Source organism: Puma concolor, chromosome C1 (assembly GCF_028749965.1).
Source record: "Puma concolor isolate L17-30 chromosome C1, mPumCon1.1.hap2, whole genome shotgun sequence".
Lineage (NCBI taxonomy): Eukaryota > Metazoa > Chordata > Mammalia > Carnivora > Felidae > Puma > Puma concolor.
The window spans coordinates 32,098,537-32,118,731 of NC_141674.1; the positions used below are offsets into that span (position 1 = coordinate 32,098,537).

The 20,195-nt window shown below is 39.8% G+C and overlaps 1 protein-coding gene across 13 annotated transcripts in view; it reads right to left on the reverse strand.

Annotated features, from left to right (window-relative positions):
• Positions 1 to 20,195, reverse strand: part of SCMH1 (Scm polycomb group protein homolog 1) — a 187,893-nt gene that overhangs the window by 148,442 nt on the left and 19,256 nt on the right. For 2 of the 13 annotated variants that reach the window (XM_025931394.2, XM_086716619.1), the window contains exon 1: positions 4,320 to 4,418. The exons of 6 other annotated variants lie outside the window; for them this stretch is intronic. In XM_025931394.2, the coding sequence (XP_025787179.2) occupies positions 4,320 to 4,338 (19 nt within the window). In that variant the 5' untranslated portion in view covers positions 4,339 to 4,418. Of the gene's footprint in view, positions 1 to 4,319; positions 5,640 to 20,195 lie in introns of those variants that run through there. 5 more of the 13 variants (XM_086716629.1, XM_086716631.1, XM_086716627.1 and 2 more) reach the window with 5 other exon arrangements.

The window sequence follows — 20,195 nt, forward strand, 5'->3', positions numbered from 1 at the left end:
TGAAAGACTAACATTGTTAAGATGACAATACTACCGGAAGTGATTTACAGACTAAATGCAATCCCTCTTAAAATCACATGGAATTTCAAAGGACCACAAATAGCTGAAACGGTTTTGAAAATGAAGAATAAAGTTGGAAGATTCACATTTCTTTATTTCAAAACTTACTACAAAGCTAGAGTAATCAGTGTGGTATTGGCGTAAGGACAGACATACAGATCAATGGAATAGAATAAAGGGCTGAGAAACAAACTCTGATATATATGGTCAAATGATTTTTTGAGAAAAGTGCCAAAACCATTTAATGGGGAAAGGATATTCTTTTCAACAAATGATGCTGGGAAAACTGGATACCTTATAGTGTATAAAAAAAAATAAACTCAAAATGCATCAAAGACCTAAATACAAGAGCTAAGATTAAAACTCTTAGAACAGAAGGGAAAATCATCATGACTCTGGGTTTGACAATGATTCTTGGATATAATACATAAACCACAGGCAATGAAAGAAAAACAGACAAATTAGATTTCATCAAAATGAAAAACATTTGCACATCAGAAGATACTGTCGTGAGAGTGAGAGACAACCTACAGAATGGGAGAAAATACTGGCAAATTATATATCCAATAAGGGATTAACATCTAGAGTATATAAAGAACTCCTATAATTCCACAACAAAAAGCCCTCAAACAACCCAATTAAAAAACAGGCAAGGGACTTGAATAGACATTTCTCCATTTAGCTCTACAGACCGCCAATAAGCACTTGAAAAGATACTCAGCATCATTAATCAATAATAATGCGAATCAACAACACAATGAGATACCACTTCACACCCATTCAGGTGGTTATCATAAAGGAAGAAAAGAAAAGAAAAATAACAAGTGTTGCCAAGATATGGGGAAATTAGAACCCTTGTGAACTGCTCCTAGGAATGAAAAGTGATGTAGATGCTGTGAAAAATCTCAAAAGGATAAACATAAAATTACCATATGATCCTGCAACCCCACTCCTGGGTATTGTCCAAAAGAACCGAAAGCAGGGACTAAAACAAATACTTGCACACTAACGTTCAGAGAAATATCATTCACGATAGCCAAAGGATAGGAACAATCCAAGTATCCATCAGTAAATAAATGGATAAATAAATGTATACATTTAAATACACAATATACAAATAAATACACAATGGAGTATTACTCAGCCATAAAAAGGAATAAAATCTGACACTTGCTACAACATAGACACATCCTGAAAACATTATTCTAAGCAAAATAAGCCAAACTGCAAAAGCACAAATATTGTATGATTCCACTTATACTTGTTAACTAGGCAAATTCACAGAGATGCAACATAGAACAGAAAAACGAGGGGCAGGGCAGAGGGCGGAATGGAGAGTTACAATTTAATGGGTACAGAGTTTCTGCCTGGGATGATCAAAAAGTTCTGGAGACAGATAATAGTGAAGGCTACACAACATTGTAAATATACTTAATGCCTTAAAATGGTTACAACGGTAAATTTTATGTTACATATATTTTACCACAAAGACGGGGGGGGGGGGGGGGGGGGGGGAGCGGGGGGAGGAAGGAAGAAAGAAGAAAAAAGAAACAGGTAACAGGTGGATCTGCATCAAGGTTTGACAGTCCCATTCAACCATCTCACAAGAGGAACACAGAAAGCTTCACAGAGACTTAAAAGAAATTAAGAAATTAAGTCATAGCATTCCTTTTCCTGGGTAATCTTAGATGCAACCAAGCCATCAACTTTCTTTATGACCTCCCATTTTGCAGGTTTCCAAGCTATCTTCTGATAAACACATCCTCTCTTTGGATAACCTTACTATCTACATATAGCATGTGGTACTGATGAGCTTTGGGTTTGAATAACAACTTTGTCACCAGCTTCGCAAACTTGGGACAAGTTGCTACATGTCTCTGAGCCACAATTTCTGCACCTCTAATGTGGAAATTATAGTGTCTATGCCAAGGGGTTTCTGAGGGTTGAATGGCATTATCTATTTTAATGAATGGATATAAGTAAGTATCTGATAACTAGGGGATCCTTCTCCACCTCCCTCACTTTTTGTCCATCAGGTTCCTGCCTCTAGCTCTATCGGCATCCGTACAAACATCGCCACAGCTCTCGGATTAGAGGGTCTTGCTAGTATCTCCGTCAGAAGCCTTTTCTCCAAAACCAATGACATCCAAAAGACCAAAAGCAAATGTAGACAAATTCATTTTCTGTCCATCTCACAAAACTCTCCTACAGGAATCTACTACCCTCCCTAAGGGCAGAGATATTTTATATCCCACACATTGCCTATATTAGAAAAAATAACTTGGTGTTTTTTAAATTGAATTTTCAACAATTCTAAGTTTTCTGTAACAGGATCTTGCATAAATTTCCAAATATATAAGTCCTATTTCTATACTTGTAGTACAAAACAGTAAGGTAAAAACAATAAGTATGGTTCTCTTTCAGTGATAAGTACCCAAGCAAAATATGCAAGGTGTACAGGGTGCGATAATGACTATTTCAAAGCCTGCTATACTATAATTGGCTTGTATTAAAAGTGCCAGAAGTAAAAGAATAATTGTACAATGTTCCGCTATGAAAAAAACCCAATAATGAAGTTGATCTGATGTCAGGCAAAATTATATTATACAAATCAGAAAAAAAGCCTGTTTAATCTCCACTTAAAAAGCAAAACATCAAGCAATGATCAGAGAATAACATATCAAAATTCATATTCCTGAGGTGCCTGGGTGGCTCAGTCAGTTAAGCATCCAACTCTTAATTACCACTCAGGTCATGATCTCACAGTTCATGAGATCGAGCCCCGCTTTGGGGGAGCCTGCTTGGGATTCTCTCTCTTCCTTTCTCTCTGTCGCTCCCCTGCTTGCTCTGTCTCTCTTTCCCTCAAAATAAATAAATAAACATTAAAAAAAAAATTCATATTCCTGATTTCCTCCTAAATCACCACAGTCAGATGTTCAATTTCATCTTATCTGACTGACCTAAACTCCTTCAGCTGCACCCATTGGGATTACCATCGTATTTATTTATTAATCACGTCTAGGGATAAGACTGGAATCAGGAGACAGAGAACCAAGGCAGAACAAAGAAACTGAAAGGTTACAAGGAAAAGAGGCTAGGATCATTTTGTTAAATAGACATTCACATTGTTAACTTAGGGAACTATAATAGGAGAAGGGAATCAACTATGTGCTGGGCTCTGTGCTAAGCACTTCAAAAATGACTTTTTATTGAAGTATAATATGGATACTGAAAAGTACATAAATCCTAAGTATGAAGCTCAGTGAGCTTCTACAGTGTGTCTCCCAATCAAGAAAGAGCTTGTTACTGGCACCCAAAGAGGCAGTCCTTCGTGTCCTCTCCCAAGTCACCACTCCACCCAAGAAGAAACTGTCTTGACTTCTGTCATTGTAGATTAGTTTGGCCTGCTTTGAACTTCATACGAATACTACTATATTCCATGCCCCCTTTCATGTCCGCTTCCTTCCACTCAACACTTTGTTTTGAGAAGTTCATCCATGCTGCCCAAGCAGGCACTTTTACCTTCATTACTTGATTTAAATAACCCAACAATTCTGGTATTTCCCATTTAGCTCAAAAACAAAACAAAACAAAACAAAAAAACAACACGAAAACAAAAACCAAACAAACAAACAAAACTGAGGTTCTGAAGTTAACCGAGATTAAGTAAGACATCCAAGGTCACACAGCTACTAAATGGAAAGGCTAAAATTAAAGAGTGTCTAATATGAAAGTCCATGCTCTTTTTGGCTCCATTATGCTTGCTTGTTGTATTTAAAACTAACAAAAAGTCAGTCCCTTCCCTGGTTTACTTATCATAGGCCGTATATACGTATTGAGGCTTGGCAAACAGTCAAGTACTACGCAAGCATAAGGAAGTACTGGTAGCACAGGACGGAGCTACCTGAGTGCAGTGGCTTTTAAAGGTTTTATGATTGTGATCCACAGACTTAACTCTAGGCATTTTTATACAATATGCATTCCTAAAACCCTGCACTTTGTAAAAATTATGCACTAAAAATGGCCTTGTGGGAAAAACAATGTTATGAATATACTAAAAAGCCCATGGAACTCTGTATTCTTCACACACACACACACACACACACACACACACACACACACGCAGATCTGAGTCATTAAGAAAAGGTTAAATTCAGCTCAATAAACTAAATTAAAAAGAAAGGGTACAATTCATTTTAGAATAATTTCCAACTAAAATGATTTTTAAAAATAAAGATTTAATGTGTAATTGAACAAACCTGTAGCTAAGCAGAACATTAAGCTTCTAAGAATGACTTATTTCCCCAAGGTTTCCTGGAGTGAAGATTTGAATGCACGTCACCATCTGCAGACAGGAAACACTTAATAAAAGCTTTTCATGGTGGGAAAATTAAAATCTGAGGTCAGATTCGTATGGCTTTGGGGACCGGTAAGAGACTATTAACCCATTTACCACTTTTTAACTGTTCACACGACCCAAGCTGATCTTTGAAAAATGTCTGTTACCAGGTACCAGAGATCTCAAGATCAACTTAGAATTAAGTTAATAAAATTAGAGTCTAATACTTTAGAGTCCTGTATAGAAAACTACCTTCCTCAGACATAGAGCCCTGAGAGTCAATTAAATCTTCACCTGCTTAGGTCACATAATTTCGGCTCACTGACAGAGTGGTATCTATAAACCATTCTATAACCACCCCCAAAGTCTCAGGTTCTTAGCCTAAAAGAAATGAGTTATGACTCCCTGGCATTGTCCAGGGTCTTGTATGAATCTTACAGAATTACAAGCCTGGGGCAATTACGGCTTCTCTGTAAGAAGAAAGCTGCAACTTAGACTCAAACTTGGCCTGGTTCATTCCATGTCACCAAGGAGTCACTTCCACTGGGCTTCAAATTCTTCACCAGAAAACCAGGGGGTTACAACTCTACACTGCATTCCCAGGCAGGTCCCATATTTACCATAAACAAGCTACATGCTTGTTTCCCCATCAACCACCTCTACAAGCGTCTGATTTTATGGCTTCATAGAAAATCCTAATGTTACTGAAATATGGGAAATTTATCAAGTGATATCAGTTGTCTTCCTGTGAGCTCCTCAGGCAACTGTCCCAACACCCATTTCTGGCTGGGAATCTTTGAGACTACCTCTTTCTTCCCTGCATCAGTAAGGCCAGAGACTACAAAGGGGCTTCCAATGGAATGTGTCTTATATGAGTCAAACAGTACAGCAATCTCAGGAAAGGGCTCTCTTCCCCTAGAAAGCAAACTTGACTGAAAGGGCATGCAATAATCTTTGAGATGTAGTATTAAGCTAAGGCGTATGGTAAGTTAAAAAAAAAAATATTTGGGGATGGGGCACCTGGGTGGCTCAGTCTGTTAAGCGTTAGACTCTTGATTTCAGCTCAAGTCAAGATCTCATGGTTCATGGGATGGAGCCCTGTGTTGTGCTCTGTGCTGACAGCAAGGAGGCAGCAAGGAGCCTGCTTGGGACTCTCTCTCTCCCCCTCTCTCTGCTCCTCCCCTGCCTGTGCTCACATGTGCACATACTGTCTCACTCTCTCTCTCTCAAAATAAGTAAGTAAACATTTAAAAAACATTTGGGGATGATAAAGAATATATATACAAACATTCCACACAGCAAAGGCAGAAGAGTGGTGCCATTTGCTAACTAACAGTCATTCTCTTTTTACTAGGAACTTTCTTCACTCTACCAAGTCAGAAAACCTTTCCATAGAACCACAGAGCCAGCAGGAACCAAGAGGCATGAGAAGAAAAATATGCATGTCCAGTTTCACTTCAGAGATAAAAGTTAGTGATAGCTTAGCTTTTTGAGTGTTTTTTTTTTTTTTTTTTTAATCTTAGAAATTTAGCTTTTAGGACACAAGATGCCTTTCTCAACTTCCTCAGCTTTTGACCCAGCAATTCATTCCTTAATTAAAATCTAATTTTTCTTTATTTTGAGTCCCTGGGGTTCACTGGGCCAGGACTAGTGGCAGATTTTATGTCAGAGAACAGTCTTATATGGTGGTACTAGTTCAGAGAGCCCCAGAGATTTATTTCATCAAGATTACTGATGGGTGTAAAACCCGGGCAATACTCTAACACAGAGCGGTGACTTGTAACTTTTTTTTCCCACCCTGACATACCTGAAGAGTACAAAACCCTCTTATCAGTGACAGCAGGCTCAGTAAAGGCACTGATTTTGGGCAAGAGAGTAGAAGGCAGCACTTATTTGATGGGAAGAGAGGCTTCACTGAAGGTGTTTGGAATCTCCAAGGATATTTGTGTAATTGGGAAAAACACCTCCCTCAGTCTAAGGGCTTCTTCCACTGCCCTGCCCCTGACCCAGGGTCTTAAGCAGGGCCACCCAAAAGAAATATAATTCAAGATATTTATGTCATTTTAAGCTTCTAGTAGTCACATTTTAAAAAGTAAAAACAGAAAAAAAAAGAGATGGAAATAATTTTAATAATGTATTTTATTTAACCCAGTATACTGAACTATTATCATTTCAGCCAGTAATTATCATAAATTTTTTTCAGCCAGTAATCATTATAAAAATCAATTAAAATGCTTTATATTCTTCTATTAAGTCTTCAAAATCTAGTGTGTATTTACAATTATAGATTATCTCAATTCAGATGCTAAATTTTCATCAGAATTATTTGATTTGAATTTAAATTTCATAAAATTTAAAGTTGAAATAGAAGATTCACATACCCAAGATATTCAAAACATACTTTAAAATTTCCCAACAACCGTATTGAGAATCAGTTTGTAAACTTACAAATAATTAAAGTTAAATAAAATTTACAATTCAGTACTTCAGTCCCACTAACCATGTGGCTATCATATTAGACCACCCATGTTTAGAAGGCGTACATTATTAACTTAAATATTAAGTACTTAATATGTTCTAAGCACTTTACTTGCAATAAGTTGTTCAATTCTCACAATCCAATAAGGTAGGTATTATTATCTTCATTTTATTGATGAGAAAATCCAGAGAGATGTCTCACAATTTGCCCAAAATTACACAGTAAATGGTGGAGCTGGGATTCAAAGCAAGGTAACTTAGCCAATTTCTTGTCTCTAAGGCTCGGGGTTTTCCAGGAAAACTAGACTATTTATATGCCTCAGGCATAAGTGCAATCTTCTGTCTCAGGTTAGAGGCTCTCAACACTGGCTGATTTTCTCCATCATATGGCCCTATCCTGGTTATTTGCTAATGTAGGTTAGATCATGTCACGCCTCTGCTTAAAACCTCCCAAATGCTCCTCCTAGCACTTAAATCCAAGTCCTTTACCCTGACCCACATCATCATCCTACATGACCTGACCCCCCCCCCCCCCCCCCAGCCCTCCTCTCTTAAAGCGCTCATCCTTACCACTGCTCCAGCCACACCATCCTCCTCTGCTCCAGATTCAGGCCAAACTCCTCACTATCTGAGGGCCTCTGCACTACCTGGAATGCTCTACCCCGTATTCATAAGGCTGGCTTCTTACCACTTAAGTCTCCGCTTAAATGTCATCTCTTCCCTGACCACTTTATCTAAAGTAGTCACCCAGGGACGTCTGGGTGGCTCAGTCAGTTAAGTGTCCGACTTTGGCTCAGGCCATGATCTCGCAGTTCATGAGTTCAAGCCCTGCATCGGGATTTCTACTGTTAGCACGGAGCCCGCTTCAGATCCTCTGTACACACACACATTCTCTCTCTCTCTCTCTCTCTCTCTCTCTCTCTGATAGAGAGAGAGAGAGAGAGAGAGAGAGAGAGAGAGAGTACGGGCATCTGGGTGGCTCAGTCGGTTAATCATCCAACTTTGGCTCAGGTCAGGATCTTGCTGTTCATGGGTTCTAGCCCTGAGTCAGGGTCTGTGTTGAAAGCTTGGAGCCTGCTTCAATTCTCCCTCTCTCTCTGCCTCTCCCTGTTCACACTCTGTCTCTCTCTCTGGCTCTCAAAAATAAATAAACATTTAAAAAACAAATAAAGTAGTCACCCAGACTCCCTCTATCATACCACTCTTAGTTCTCCGCAGCAGTCAGCACCATTTAATATTTCTTTGTCTATTTATTTGTCTGCTCCACTGGGGCTTTATCTGTGTTATCCATTCAGCACTACATCCCAGCACTTGGAATAGCGCCTGGTATAGAGGAGGCACTCAGTTAAGTATTTTTGAATGAAATGAATGAGTGCTAATCATTAAGAAAAAACAAAAACATAAAATTTTAAAATTACATAACCGGAACACAGTGACTGCTTTCTGAATTTAAAAAAACATTTGGATGGTTTGTAAGTAGAACTTATAGGTGATTTATGAGGGAAACAGTTTAAGGCCAATCTCTCAAAATGAAACAAAACAAGCTGGGTCCTTTAGTATATATAAGTCAGTCTCAAATCTGACAGGATCATTACCAACAGGAAATGAGAGGGTGAAGGGGGTTGAGACACATAATTATGACTATACCTTAGCTTCTCAAAGACTTTTCTGAATACAGTCCGCACAGCTCATTAAGGAAATCCACCTGACACTTGGCACAGCCCTGGAAAATAGGGAAGGGCTGCAGAATCGTTGCAGAATTTCTGTAACATATAATCTAAACGTGGCTATGTAATGGAGAAAATCAATCAACGCTGAGACGCTGTAGCCAAACAAAGGTAACGGGGAGGGCATACTAAATTTACCGGCAGGGCATACTAAGTAGGCCACTGTCCTGGGGAAAAACCGGCACTCAGAAACAAAACATGGGTGTTGATGGAAGTGCTGACACACCTGGGCTCTGAGGATCGCCGCGGGCACCCCTGCTCCGGGCAAACAAAGCTTCTGGCTGCAGTGTTCGCTAACAAGCACAGAATGTACACTATCGTTTCTGATTTAATTTTAAAGATACTTTCAAAAGAGAAAGAGACAATAAGGATGACTATAAATGCCTACTCTAAATGTGACACTGAAAAAAGACTAACTGAAGGCATTCTCAGGAAAATGCAATGGGATGATTTAAGGTTGGGAACAATAATGTAGGAGCACAAATAGTGCAAACAGAAGGAGCAAAAACAGATTCAAATAATGAATAACTCAGTAAAAAATTTTTCATGGGTACAAAGAACTGTAAATAAGAAAACTGTAATTTAATTACAAATATTTGAAATGTATTTGCACTCCTGGTTTCCAAATTCGTTTTAAAAAACCTGATTCAGGGGGCGCCTGGGTGGCGCAGTCGGTTAAGCGTCCGACTTCAGCCAGGTCACGATCTCGCGGTCCGTGAGTTCGAGCCCCACGTCGGGCTCTGGGCTGATGGCTCGGAGCCTGGAGCCTGTTTCCGATTCTGTGTCTCCCTCTCTCTCTGCCCCTCCCCCGTTCATGCTCTGTCTCTCTCTGTCCCAAAAATAAATAAACGTTGAAAAAAAATTAAAAAAAAAAAAAAAAAAAAAAAAAAAAAAAAAAAAAAAAAAACCTGATTCAGAAAACTCCTAAAGAATTATCCGAAAAATTTCAATGTAGCTGGGTGGGTAGAGGGACAGATAAATAGGAAAGTCACATTTACAAGTAATGGTAAAATTTAGGTGGCGGACATAAGGGTTTTTACCACAAAGCCTTTTCAACTTTGTTGTATGCTTAACATTTTTTGTAAGTAAAAATAAACTTGAAAATATCTCAAAGAAGCTGCTGTCTCAAAGCTTAACATGAGGCAATAGTGAAAAGGTAGGTGGTGTTATAGAAAGAATGAACATTGGTTTTTAGTACTTCTACATATAATGACCATTCATCACAACAAACCTGAGGGATATGTGGCATTATCTTCATTACATACCCTACACTATACCACGTGCGTGTGCACGCGCACGTACACACACACGTACACACACACACGAGGCTCAAAGAGTACTTTAACAAAGTCAACTTGGATATCAGTGAATATTAAGCCTGGGATCAAAATATTCATATACACTTAAAAATCTACCTAAAATCTTGGGGCGCCTGGGTGGCTCAGTCAGTCAAATGTCTGTATTCAGCTCAGGTCATGATCTCGTGGTTGGTGGGTTTGAGCCCCACATCGGGCTCTGTGCTGACAGCTCAGAGCCTGGAACCTGCTTCAGATTCTGTGTCTTCTTTCTCTGTCCCTCCCCCACTCACGCTCTGTCTCTCTCTCTCTCAAAAGTAAACATTAAAAAAAAAATCTACCAAGGGGCGCCTGGGTGGCTCAGTTGGTTAAAAAAAAAAATCTACCTAAAATCTTAATCCATCTTTATTATTTATTTTCCACAGATATCCAAGACAGTGAAGCACTTTAAAAATAATGAGAACATGTGAAATATACTTTTTATTTTATTTTTTTTTAAATTTTTTTTCAACGTTTATTTATTTTTGGGACAGAGAGAGACAGAGCATGAACGGGGGAGGGGCAGAGAGAGAGGGAGACACAGAATCAGAAACAGGCTCCAGGCTCTGAGCCATCAGCCCAGAGCCCGACGCGGGGCTCGAACTCACGGACCGCGAGATCGTGACCTGGCTGAAGTCGGACGCTTAACCGACTGCGCCACCCAGGCGCCCCTGAAATATACTTTTTAAAACAATGTTTTTACAAGACATTATACAAAATATAATGGACTTCCAGTTTCAAAGTCCTTTATAATTTTTTTTTTTTTTTAAAGAGAGAGAGAGTGTGTGCACAGGAGCGCAGGGAAGGGGTAGAGGGAAAGGGAGAGAGAGAGAATCTTAAGCAGGCTCCACACCCAGTGAGAAGCCCAATGTGGGGCTTGATCTCACAACCCTGAGATCATGACTTGAGCGAAAATCAAGAGTCAAACACTTAATCAAATGAGCCACCCAGGCACCCCCAAAGTTCTTTATAACTTTCAATGCTAACTGACCGACACACTATCTTATTTGTATTACATTATTTGTGTACATCTTTTACAGTTCTTTTAATGCTGTAATTCCCTTGAAATTAGGATCCATATCTGATTCATTTCTACATTTTTTTTTTTTTAATTTTTTTTTTCAACGTTTATTTATTTTTGAGACAGAGAGACAGAGCATGAACGGGGGAGGGGCAGAGAGAGAGGGAGACACAGAATCGGAAACAGGCTCCAGGCTCCGAGCTGTCAGCACAGAGCCTGACGCGGGGCTCGAACTCACGGACCGTGAGATCATGACCTGAGCCGAAGTCGGATGCTTAACCGACTGAGCCACCCGGGCGCCCCTCATTTCTACATTTTTTATAATAATACTTTGAATGGTAGTTTAGTGAATGTTTACTTAAGGAAACAATGTGATCTTCACAAAAGATATGCAAGGTGACTAGGACACCTGTTCACATTATTCTTATTAAACACTTGAAGAAACAGAGGCAGAGTAAACTCTGATCCTATGTTTTAGCTAAAAAGCTCCTTTTTTGAACTAGGGTTCCAGTCTTTTCCTACTGCACCAATGACTCAAAAAAGACATTAAACCTGATTCTCCAACTCGGAGTCTGGCAGGATGTCCAAAGGAAAAAGCTTTAGTTATGTTATTTTTTAAGTGCTGAGAAATGCTGAAAGATGGATCCTAATGTAAGTAAAAAAGGTTTGTAAACCTCTTGATTTCTTTATTAGGACCATGATAGAAACAAAACGAAAGTGCTTCTTGAAAATTCTAAACTTGGTTATAAGTTACCTAAAACTCAACAAAACCAGAAGTTGATATATAACAGCTAACATTTATACTCAGCTCTTTGGGGCAATTCTATGTATACGTGTTATTTCATATGACTTTCCATAATACACAGTGAAAAGATTATTATTACTCCCACTTCATGGATGAGGAAATTTCAGAGTTAGAGAGTTAGCAGGTGACTGAACAGGGATCTGAAACAACCTAGGTCATGCTCTTTGCAGTATACTATGTTGTTGCTTGCTTGCACAAAACCAGTCAATAGCTTTCTAACTGGTCTCTCTCTACCTCCACTCTGTCATGTGCGTGGCAACTGGCGTAATCCCTTTAAAATAAGAATTCCATCGGGGCACCTAGGTGGCTCAGTCGGTTAAGCGTCCGACTTCGGCTCAGGTCATGATCTCGCAGTCCATGAGTTCAAGCCCCACATCAGGATCTGTGCTGACAGCTCAGAGCCTGAAGCCTGTTTCAGATTCTGTGTCTCCCTCTCTCTCTCTCTCTGCCCCTCCCCCACTCACACTCTGTCTCTCTGTCTCTGAGAAATGAATAAACCTTAAAAAAAAGTTTTTTATAAGAATTTCATCATGTTGCTTCTCTGCTTGAAATCCTTCAATGGAGCCATGTAGCCTGTAGAATGAAAAGCACCAAAGTCCTTGGCATTGCATACACAGCCTTTCAAATCCTAAATTCTTTAAGATTTGGCCTCTGACTACTTCTCTAGCTTCATCTAACCATCTTCTCCTTCCCTTTACCTTCTTCCCTTAAGTTATTCTAAATGACCTGCGGTCCCTCAACTCATCTGCAAGTCCCTTTTCCCATTATACACACAACTTGTCAACTTAACAAACCATCCTTCAAAATTTAACTCAGCAATCAATGACTCTCTTCTTCCTCAGTCCTCTTAGCTCTTTTCCCTAGATGATCATTTTCCTTTCTCTTCTATGTTTATATCTGGCTTGTATTTGCAGCGTTTAAATGCTGTATTACAGTTATTTGTACAATTATTTGTACATACCTTTCCTGCCTATTTGATGGAGAATCCCTAAGGGATGTCTTAGTCACCTTTACATCCCTAGGGTCTAATACAGTGCCTGACAGTAGCAGGCATCAGATACATACATGTTTGTTGAGCTGAATTCAAATAAACTCACTTAGGAAGGACACAAATGGTAACACAGGATTTGGATTTTGCAAAATATAAATAAAGGGGAAAAAAATAAGCCTTAAATTCTGTAACAGAATTGTGCATAACAATGGCAACTGCCCTGAAGGTCCCTGCTAGTACTCTGTGCCCCAGCTGGGCCTCCAGAAGGTTCATTACTTTCATATTATCACTGTGGCAATTTATTAATGAGCTCAACACAAGCAAGACAAATTGAAATGACAGTCCTGGCAGCTAACATCTCTTATTTATCACTAGAGCTAGTCTCTCACTAGCAGGGCCATGGATAAGCCTTCTTCAATGCAAAACAATATTTACAGAGTATCTTCTAAGAGACCTACAAACACTGTGGTTGGCACTAAGGGGAATCCAAAAAAGTGTAGGTCCTCATTAGGATAAGAAAAGAATGTGTTCTCGAAAAATAACTCAAAACTGAAAAACATAGATATCCATTAGAAGTGATGGTAAAGGACTCATGTAATTCATCATTTATGGGTCAATTACCTCTCTAAGAGCTAATTGAAGTACCACTGGGGTTGCTCGTGCTTCACCCTGACGGAGGCAGTGTGCATGAGAAAGAAACCAAGAACCAGTATTGGGCATTCTGGCAGAAGGAAGGTTCTGAAAACTAAAGCCACCACCCCTCCAAAAGTTTGAAGGCTTTTTGGTACCACAGCATTCCTACCAATGGTTTCAAGTTGCTCTCCTGAGATAAAACAAAGGCAAATCATAAGCTGTTAACATATAAGAGTAAACTTTAAGTGCAACTAGATATAAATATGGTTTCAAAAAGATAAAGAGCCTGGGTGGCTCAGTCAGTTAAGCATCTGCCTCTTGCTTTCAGCTCAGGTCATGATCTCAACTGTGCATGAGTTCAGGCCCCGTGTGGGGCTCTGCCCCGACGGTGCAGAGCCTGCTTGGGACTCTCCCTCTCTCTCCCTCTCTCTCTGCCGCTCCCCAACTCACGCTGTCTCTGTCTCTCTCCCTCTCTCAAAAATAAATAAACGTTAAAAACAATTGAAAAAAGAAAAGATAAACGGAAGTAGCAAGAAACCCCGCGGATACAGGCAGATACTACACACACACCATCTTTCACTGGTGAGTCTAGTCTTTCCACGGAACCCCGACTGGACATCTTCGGGCTACCATAACAAAGTACACCAACTGGATGTAATAAGCAAAAGAAATTTATTCTCTCACAGTTCTAGAGGCTAAATGTCTGAAATCAGGGTGTTGGGTGTTGGCAGAGTCAATGCTCTCGCTGAAGCCTGCAAGTAAAGATACCTCCTTGCCTCTTTCAGCTTCTGGTAGCCTCAGAAAACTAACAGATTTGGGTCCTGACAGGAGGGGGGTCCTGCTCTAACAAATAGTTAGAAATGAGAAAGTGGCTTTGGAATTGGGTAATGGATAGAGGCTTAATAGAAAAAAAAAAACAACAACCTAGTTTGCCTTGGAGATGTTTAGTAGAAATATGAACATTAAAGATACTTCTGGTGAGGTGCTAGAAATGATGAACATATGATTGGACATTGGAGGAAAAGCAATTCTTGTTACAAAGTGGCAGAAAACTTGTCTGAATTGCGTTTAGTCATTGGGTAAACTCTTGTAAGTGATAAACCTGGATATTTAGCCGAGAAAATTTGCGAAGTGTTGAAGTGTGGCCTAGTTTCTCCTTGGTGCTTATAGTAAAATATGAGCAAAGATAAATTGAGGAATGAACTGTTAAGCAAGAAGGAACCAGCACTTGATGATTTGGAAAATTCTCTGCCTAACCAGACTACATGCTCTGGAAATAGGGCCAAGGGTGTGGTGTGGCTGGACAATCCTTTGCCTGTGACTCATAGATACAATCAACCATCTAGCTATTCCATAGCTAGGAACAGAGATATGGTTATCCAGGAAAGATTTGGACTCTCTTATCAGATGGTGTGAATCCTCATGAACTGCATGAAAGCCTGACAAGGTTTTTGAGAATTTATACCAGCAGAATATACCAGTCTGGATGGAAGGGAACAAAGACTGAACAAAATGAATGACACCAAGGGCAAAGCCACAGATGCAGAGGCCTGGGCCAATGGAACCCTCGAGGTGTGAAAGGGTGGGGCTGCCCTATTAGGCCAGAGGACAGAGCACCTGGTCACGGAGGATTATTGTCAGGCCTCGAAATCTAATGGAATCTGCCCTGATTGTGAATTAGACCAGTGACCCTTTTATTCCCTCTATTTGCTCCCCTTTGTAATGGAAGTATCTTTCCTACAGTTGTCCTACCTTGTATCTTGGAAGCAGGTAACTTGTTTTCTATGTTTCACAGGTACACAGATGGAGAATTTCGCATCAGGATGGACCATACCAGGGTCTCGCATGTACCTGATTTAGAAAATGTGATTTGGGACTTTGAGTTGACTGTATTTATATGAGATTCTGGACTTAAGAGTTATTGCTGAAATGGGTTAAAACTTTGGAAGGATATTGGGATGGAGCGAATGCATCCTGCACAATGGAAGGTCATGAACTTTGAGGGGCCAGAGGGTGGACTGTTATGTGTTAAATTCACCGTTCATGTTATGGGTTGGATTCACCAAAATTATGTACTCTTGGTACCTCTGAATATGACAATATGTGGAAATTGTAGATATAGTTAAGCTAAATGAGGTCACAGGGTAAGCCCTCATCCAATAGGACTGGTGTCCCTATAAGAAGAGGAAAACAACATGTGGAGACAGACACACGCAGGGAGAACACCACATGATGACAGGCAGAGATTGGGGTGATGGAGCTGCAAGTCAAGGAATGTCAAGGATCGACAGCCACCGCAAGCTAGGAAGAGACTGTATTCAGTCTCAGAGGGAGCATGGCCCAGCTGACACCTTGATTTTAGAGTTCTACCCTCCAGACTGTGAGACAATAAATTTCCATTGTTATAAATCACCCTTTTGTGGTATTTTGTTACAGCAGTCCTAAGAAACTGAAGATACTTAGAACTAACTTATATTCAAGACTTACTATATACAAGGTACTGTGTTAAGTGTCTTGTACCTCATGAGGAAAAGAAATAAAATAACTTTCTATACACTACTCTTAACCATTATACTAAACTTTCTCTCAGGTACCATATGCTGTATAATAATTTGATCTTTGTCCTAAGTTCTTGGCATAGAACTTCTAGTAAAAGGCGAAAGATTTATGCGATCTGAAGAGAAACCAGAATATTGGCATAGAACTTCTAAAACCCCTGGAATTTTCCAAGTGACAGGGATATCTTTGTTATTCATAAGCCCCTTGGATCACACATGAGTGTGTGCTAATGAGATGACTCAGGATGGGGGCTGGGTGCCAGAAAGATCAATCACCGGATTAGAGGACTGGGGCTGTGGACCAGCCCACCTTCAGGGTCTATATAAAAAAGCCCCAATCAACACTGTGAACACTGATGCTCAGCAGAACTTGCTAACTGGTAAACACATCAATGTGCCAGGAGGATGCCCTGATTCCCTGGAGAGAGGGCATGGAAGCTCTGTTTGGGATTCTTCCAGACCTCACCCTACAGGTCTCTTCGTTTGGCTATACCTGATTTGTATCTTTTATAATAGGCCTATAATCATAAGTATGGCCCTTTCCTGAGTTCTGAGTTGCTCTAGTGAACTACTGAACCTGAGAGGGAGGTCACAGGAACCATCAGATTTGCAGCCTGTTGGTTAGAAGTGTTGGTGGCCTGAGGACCCTCACCTGAGGTTGGATCTGAAGTGGGGGCAGTCTTGTCGGGAACCATGTTCCCTTAAGTCTACGCAATCTAACACTAACTCCGGGTGGTTAGCGTCAGAACTGAATTAGATTATACCACGTGGTGTCAGAACAGTTGGGTTAAAACAGAACACCATAACTGAATCCTATGGTGGCCTGGTATACCCGACAGTGACCAGTGACAGAAAACAGAAAATATGCTATATAAGAAGTCATTTGATCTTTTAGCTATTTGACTTTCATATATTATTCCTTCATACATTATATATCAATCAACACTCTTAAGCTTTTTCTCATATGCAAAATCAGGCTTTTCATTATTTCACTTGAGAAATACTGATTTTGAGCTAATGTGTAAAGAAAGGCATGTCCACGAGGGAAGCATTGGGGCATTTGCTAGGTATCTGGGGATTGAGGCTCATTTGCTCATGCAAGGCAACGACACAGTCCTCAGCTGGAGGACTCCTTGCCCGACTCAGTCACTCCTCACTGACCTCACAGAGTGGCAGGCACCACCGGGTCGTGGACAGGCAGCAGCTGGGGGATGTCGCAAGGGGGTGTGTACATGTGTTTGGAGGGACTGCTTCCAACTCAACTCATGAAATAACAATAGTTAATTCCCCCCCCAAATGTTTTTATATGAACTAATTAAGCCTTATAAATAATTAAAATACAACGTGACTTTAAATGAGCCAATTTAAAGTCAACATGTGCCATAACTGATTCAAGTAAGAATCTATTTTGGTGGTGGTAATTTTTTATATGTGTCCTTTCAAACTAGACTCTAAGCTCTGTGAAAGCAGGAACTATATAGCTGTCTCCATCTCAAAGCCCAGCTTACTTGGATATGAAAAAAGGGGCAGGTTGAGGGCATACAATTTGTTAACAAATGTTCATGTGACTTCTAAATGCCAAGCTCGTATTAGAGGCTAGGAATACAAGAAGAAAAGATGGTCATTTTTGATAAGAGCTCATAATTTAAAGGAGTCCAAAATAAAAGTTCATGTCTTCTTACTGGAACTTTCTTTGCGCTATTTTTTTGGAAATCTGAACAAAGTAAACTGGTATGTAAGAAGAAAAGGAGGCCATGAAACACAGTCATTCCCTTTCTGATGCCATCTCAACATGGGCTGGAGTCAGGCCTACTTCATCAACTTTTGGTGTAGTAGGCATACCTGCAGCCTTGTCAAGACAAACATGGAGTAAATTCTGCATCTGATGCTTCACAGACCTGTGGCCTTAGGTAAATTAATCTCCTTACCCTCACCTTCTTCAACTGTCACATGAGGATGGATAAGGTCATTTGTTGGCCAACACTGCAGATTAAATAAACAATGTGCCTACCCTTCCTCACAGTACTAAATAAATGGTAATCATTAGAATTATCATCATCAATACCGTTATTTCAAAATTCAACAGGCCATGCAGCTACAAAAGGACATATATTGCTTGATTCCTCTTATATGAGGTTCCCAGAGTTTAAATTCCTAGAGGCAGAAAGTAAAATGGTAGTTTCTGGGGACAGGCAAGGAAGAGGTGTGGGGAGTTATTTTTTCTGGGTACAGAGTTTCAGTTGGGGAAGTCGAAAAAGTTCCGCAGATGGATAGTGGTGATAGTTGCCCAACAAATGAACGTACTTAATGCCACACAACTGTATATTAGGTACTTTCTTATGAATTATTTTAATTTGCACAATAAACCTAATGATACCAGTATTATCATTCTTCCCATTTCAGAGGGGACTAAGCTGAGGTACAAAGATTTTTAACTCCTCTGAAGTCAAGAAGCTGATGACAAATAGCTGATAAAAATTTTTCTGGGGTTCACCTGCACTTTCCTACTACATTTTCTACTTCATTTGGTTCTCATGAGCTTGGGAGGTACAAATGGCAAACACTAGTATCCATGCATTACAAATGAAGAAAATGAGACTCGGAGAGTTTAAATAACTGATGATGGTTATACAGCTAGTAAGTGCTAGATCCAGGATTAGAATATTTAGATTATGTGGCTTCAAATCTTGTACTTTTTCCATAGGCCAAATAGTCTTTCTTGCCAATAAGAGATCACTGAAAGGTCACTCATAAAACTGAAAGAACAAATGCAATGAAGAGAAAACAAAAAAAAAGTGCTATTTAAAAAGTCAGATTCCAAACTTTTCAATTAAACCTGTTTCGAGGCTAATTCAATTTTAACCTCCTTCTCTGTATACCTCCCACCCTCTGCCTCAGAGCTTCAAAGCATGTCCACATAAGGTATCTGGCCAGGAGGCTCATTATTTGTATTTTCTAAGACACATATCAACCCTTATTCTATACATCATATTCGACATCCAGGAATTGGTTCGCTAGTGAGGCAAAAATCATCCAGCTTGTCCAAGACCAAATTAAAAGCTTCTCTGACATATGTGCCAAATATTGATGACTTTCCCAATTTATCCAATCAATACTTATTGAATACTCTATGTGTCAGTCCCTGGGCTAGAGATATAAGGGTGAATAGGACGTAAACCATGTTAATTTAGATGTGGAGACAGATAAGCAAACACATTACAACAGAATGTAATATGTAGCTATTATAGGTACGTGAAAAGTGGAGACCAATTTTGCTTAAAGGAGTTGAGGGGCGCCTGGGTGGCTTCAGTCAGTTAAGCGTCTGACTTTGGCTCAGGTTGTGATCTCGTGGTTCATGGGTTCGAGACCCGCCCATGTCCGGGCTCTGTGCTGACAGCTCGGAGCCTGGAGCCTGCTTCGGATTCTGTGTCTCCCTCTCTCTCTGCCCCTCCCCTGCTCATGCTGTGTGTGTCTCTCAAAAATAAATAAAAACATAAAAAAAAAAAAAAATACAGCTCCTTCAACACATGTACTTTAATAAGAAGCGCTGCCCTAGAGGTTCCAAAATGATAAGATTTGTAATTTAGAAAGTTAGAACAATAATTCTAGTGACTGTTTAGAGGAGGAAGACCAATTGGCAAATATAAAGCATAAATAATATTACAAAATAGAACATTTCAGATGACCTAAGAATTACCTGCGTAAATGTTAAACATCTGGCAAATAAATAAGGACATTTAAATTCACAGAAAAGGAAGATCTCTACAAGCTAAAGTAGTCAAGAAGTCTCAGACATGGTAGGAGATTTTCAGAGAAAGACCTTAAACCATCAATTTCCAGACCTAAATTCATTAAGTCAACAGATTTTAGTATTATTTATTACACATGAAGTGTTATTTGCTGAAACACCTACTCCATATTAGGTACTGGGGATGCAATACTGAACATAAGGTGTGACCCCTGCCATCATGACAAATACTAGTCCACCAAAAAAAATACAGATAGAGGTGTCATTTGGAACTAAAACAAGTACTACAAAAGAAAGTCACATGGTACCATGGAGACTAAGCAGATTCTGGGAAATGAAAGCAGTATACCCTAAAGAAGTGATGTCTTAGTTGAAATCTGAAGAACACATGGAAATTAACCGGAAAAGAAGGGGAAAGAGCATTCTAGGCAGAGGGAACAGGCATGAGAAAAACATGCGAGGTGAGACGGGGCATCGACAGTGCACAGAATAGAAACAAAG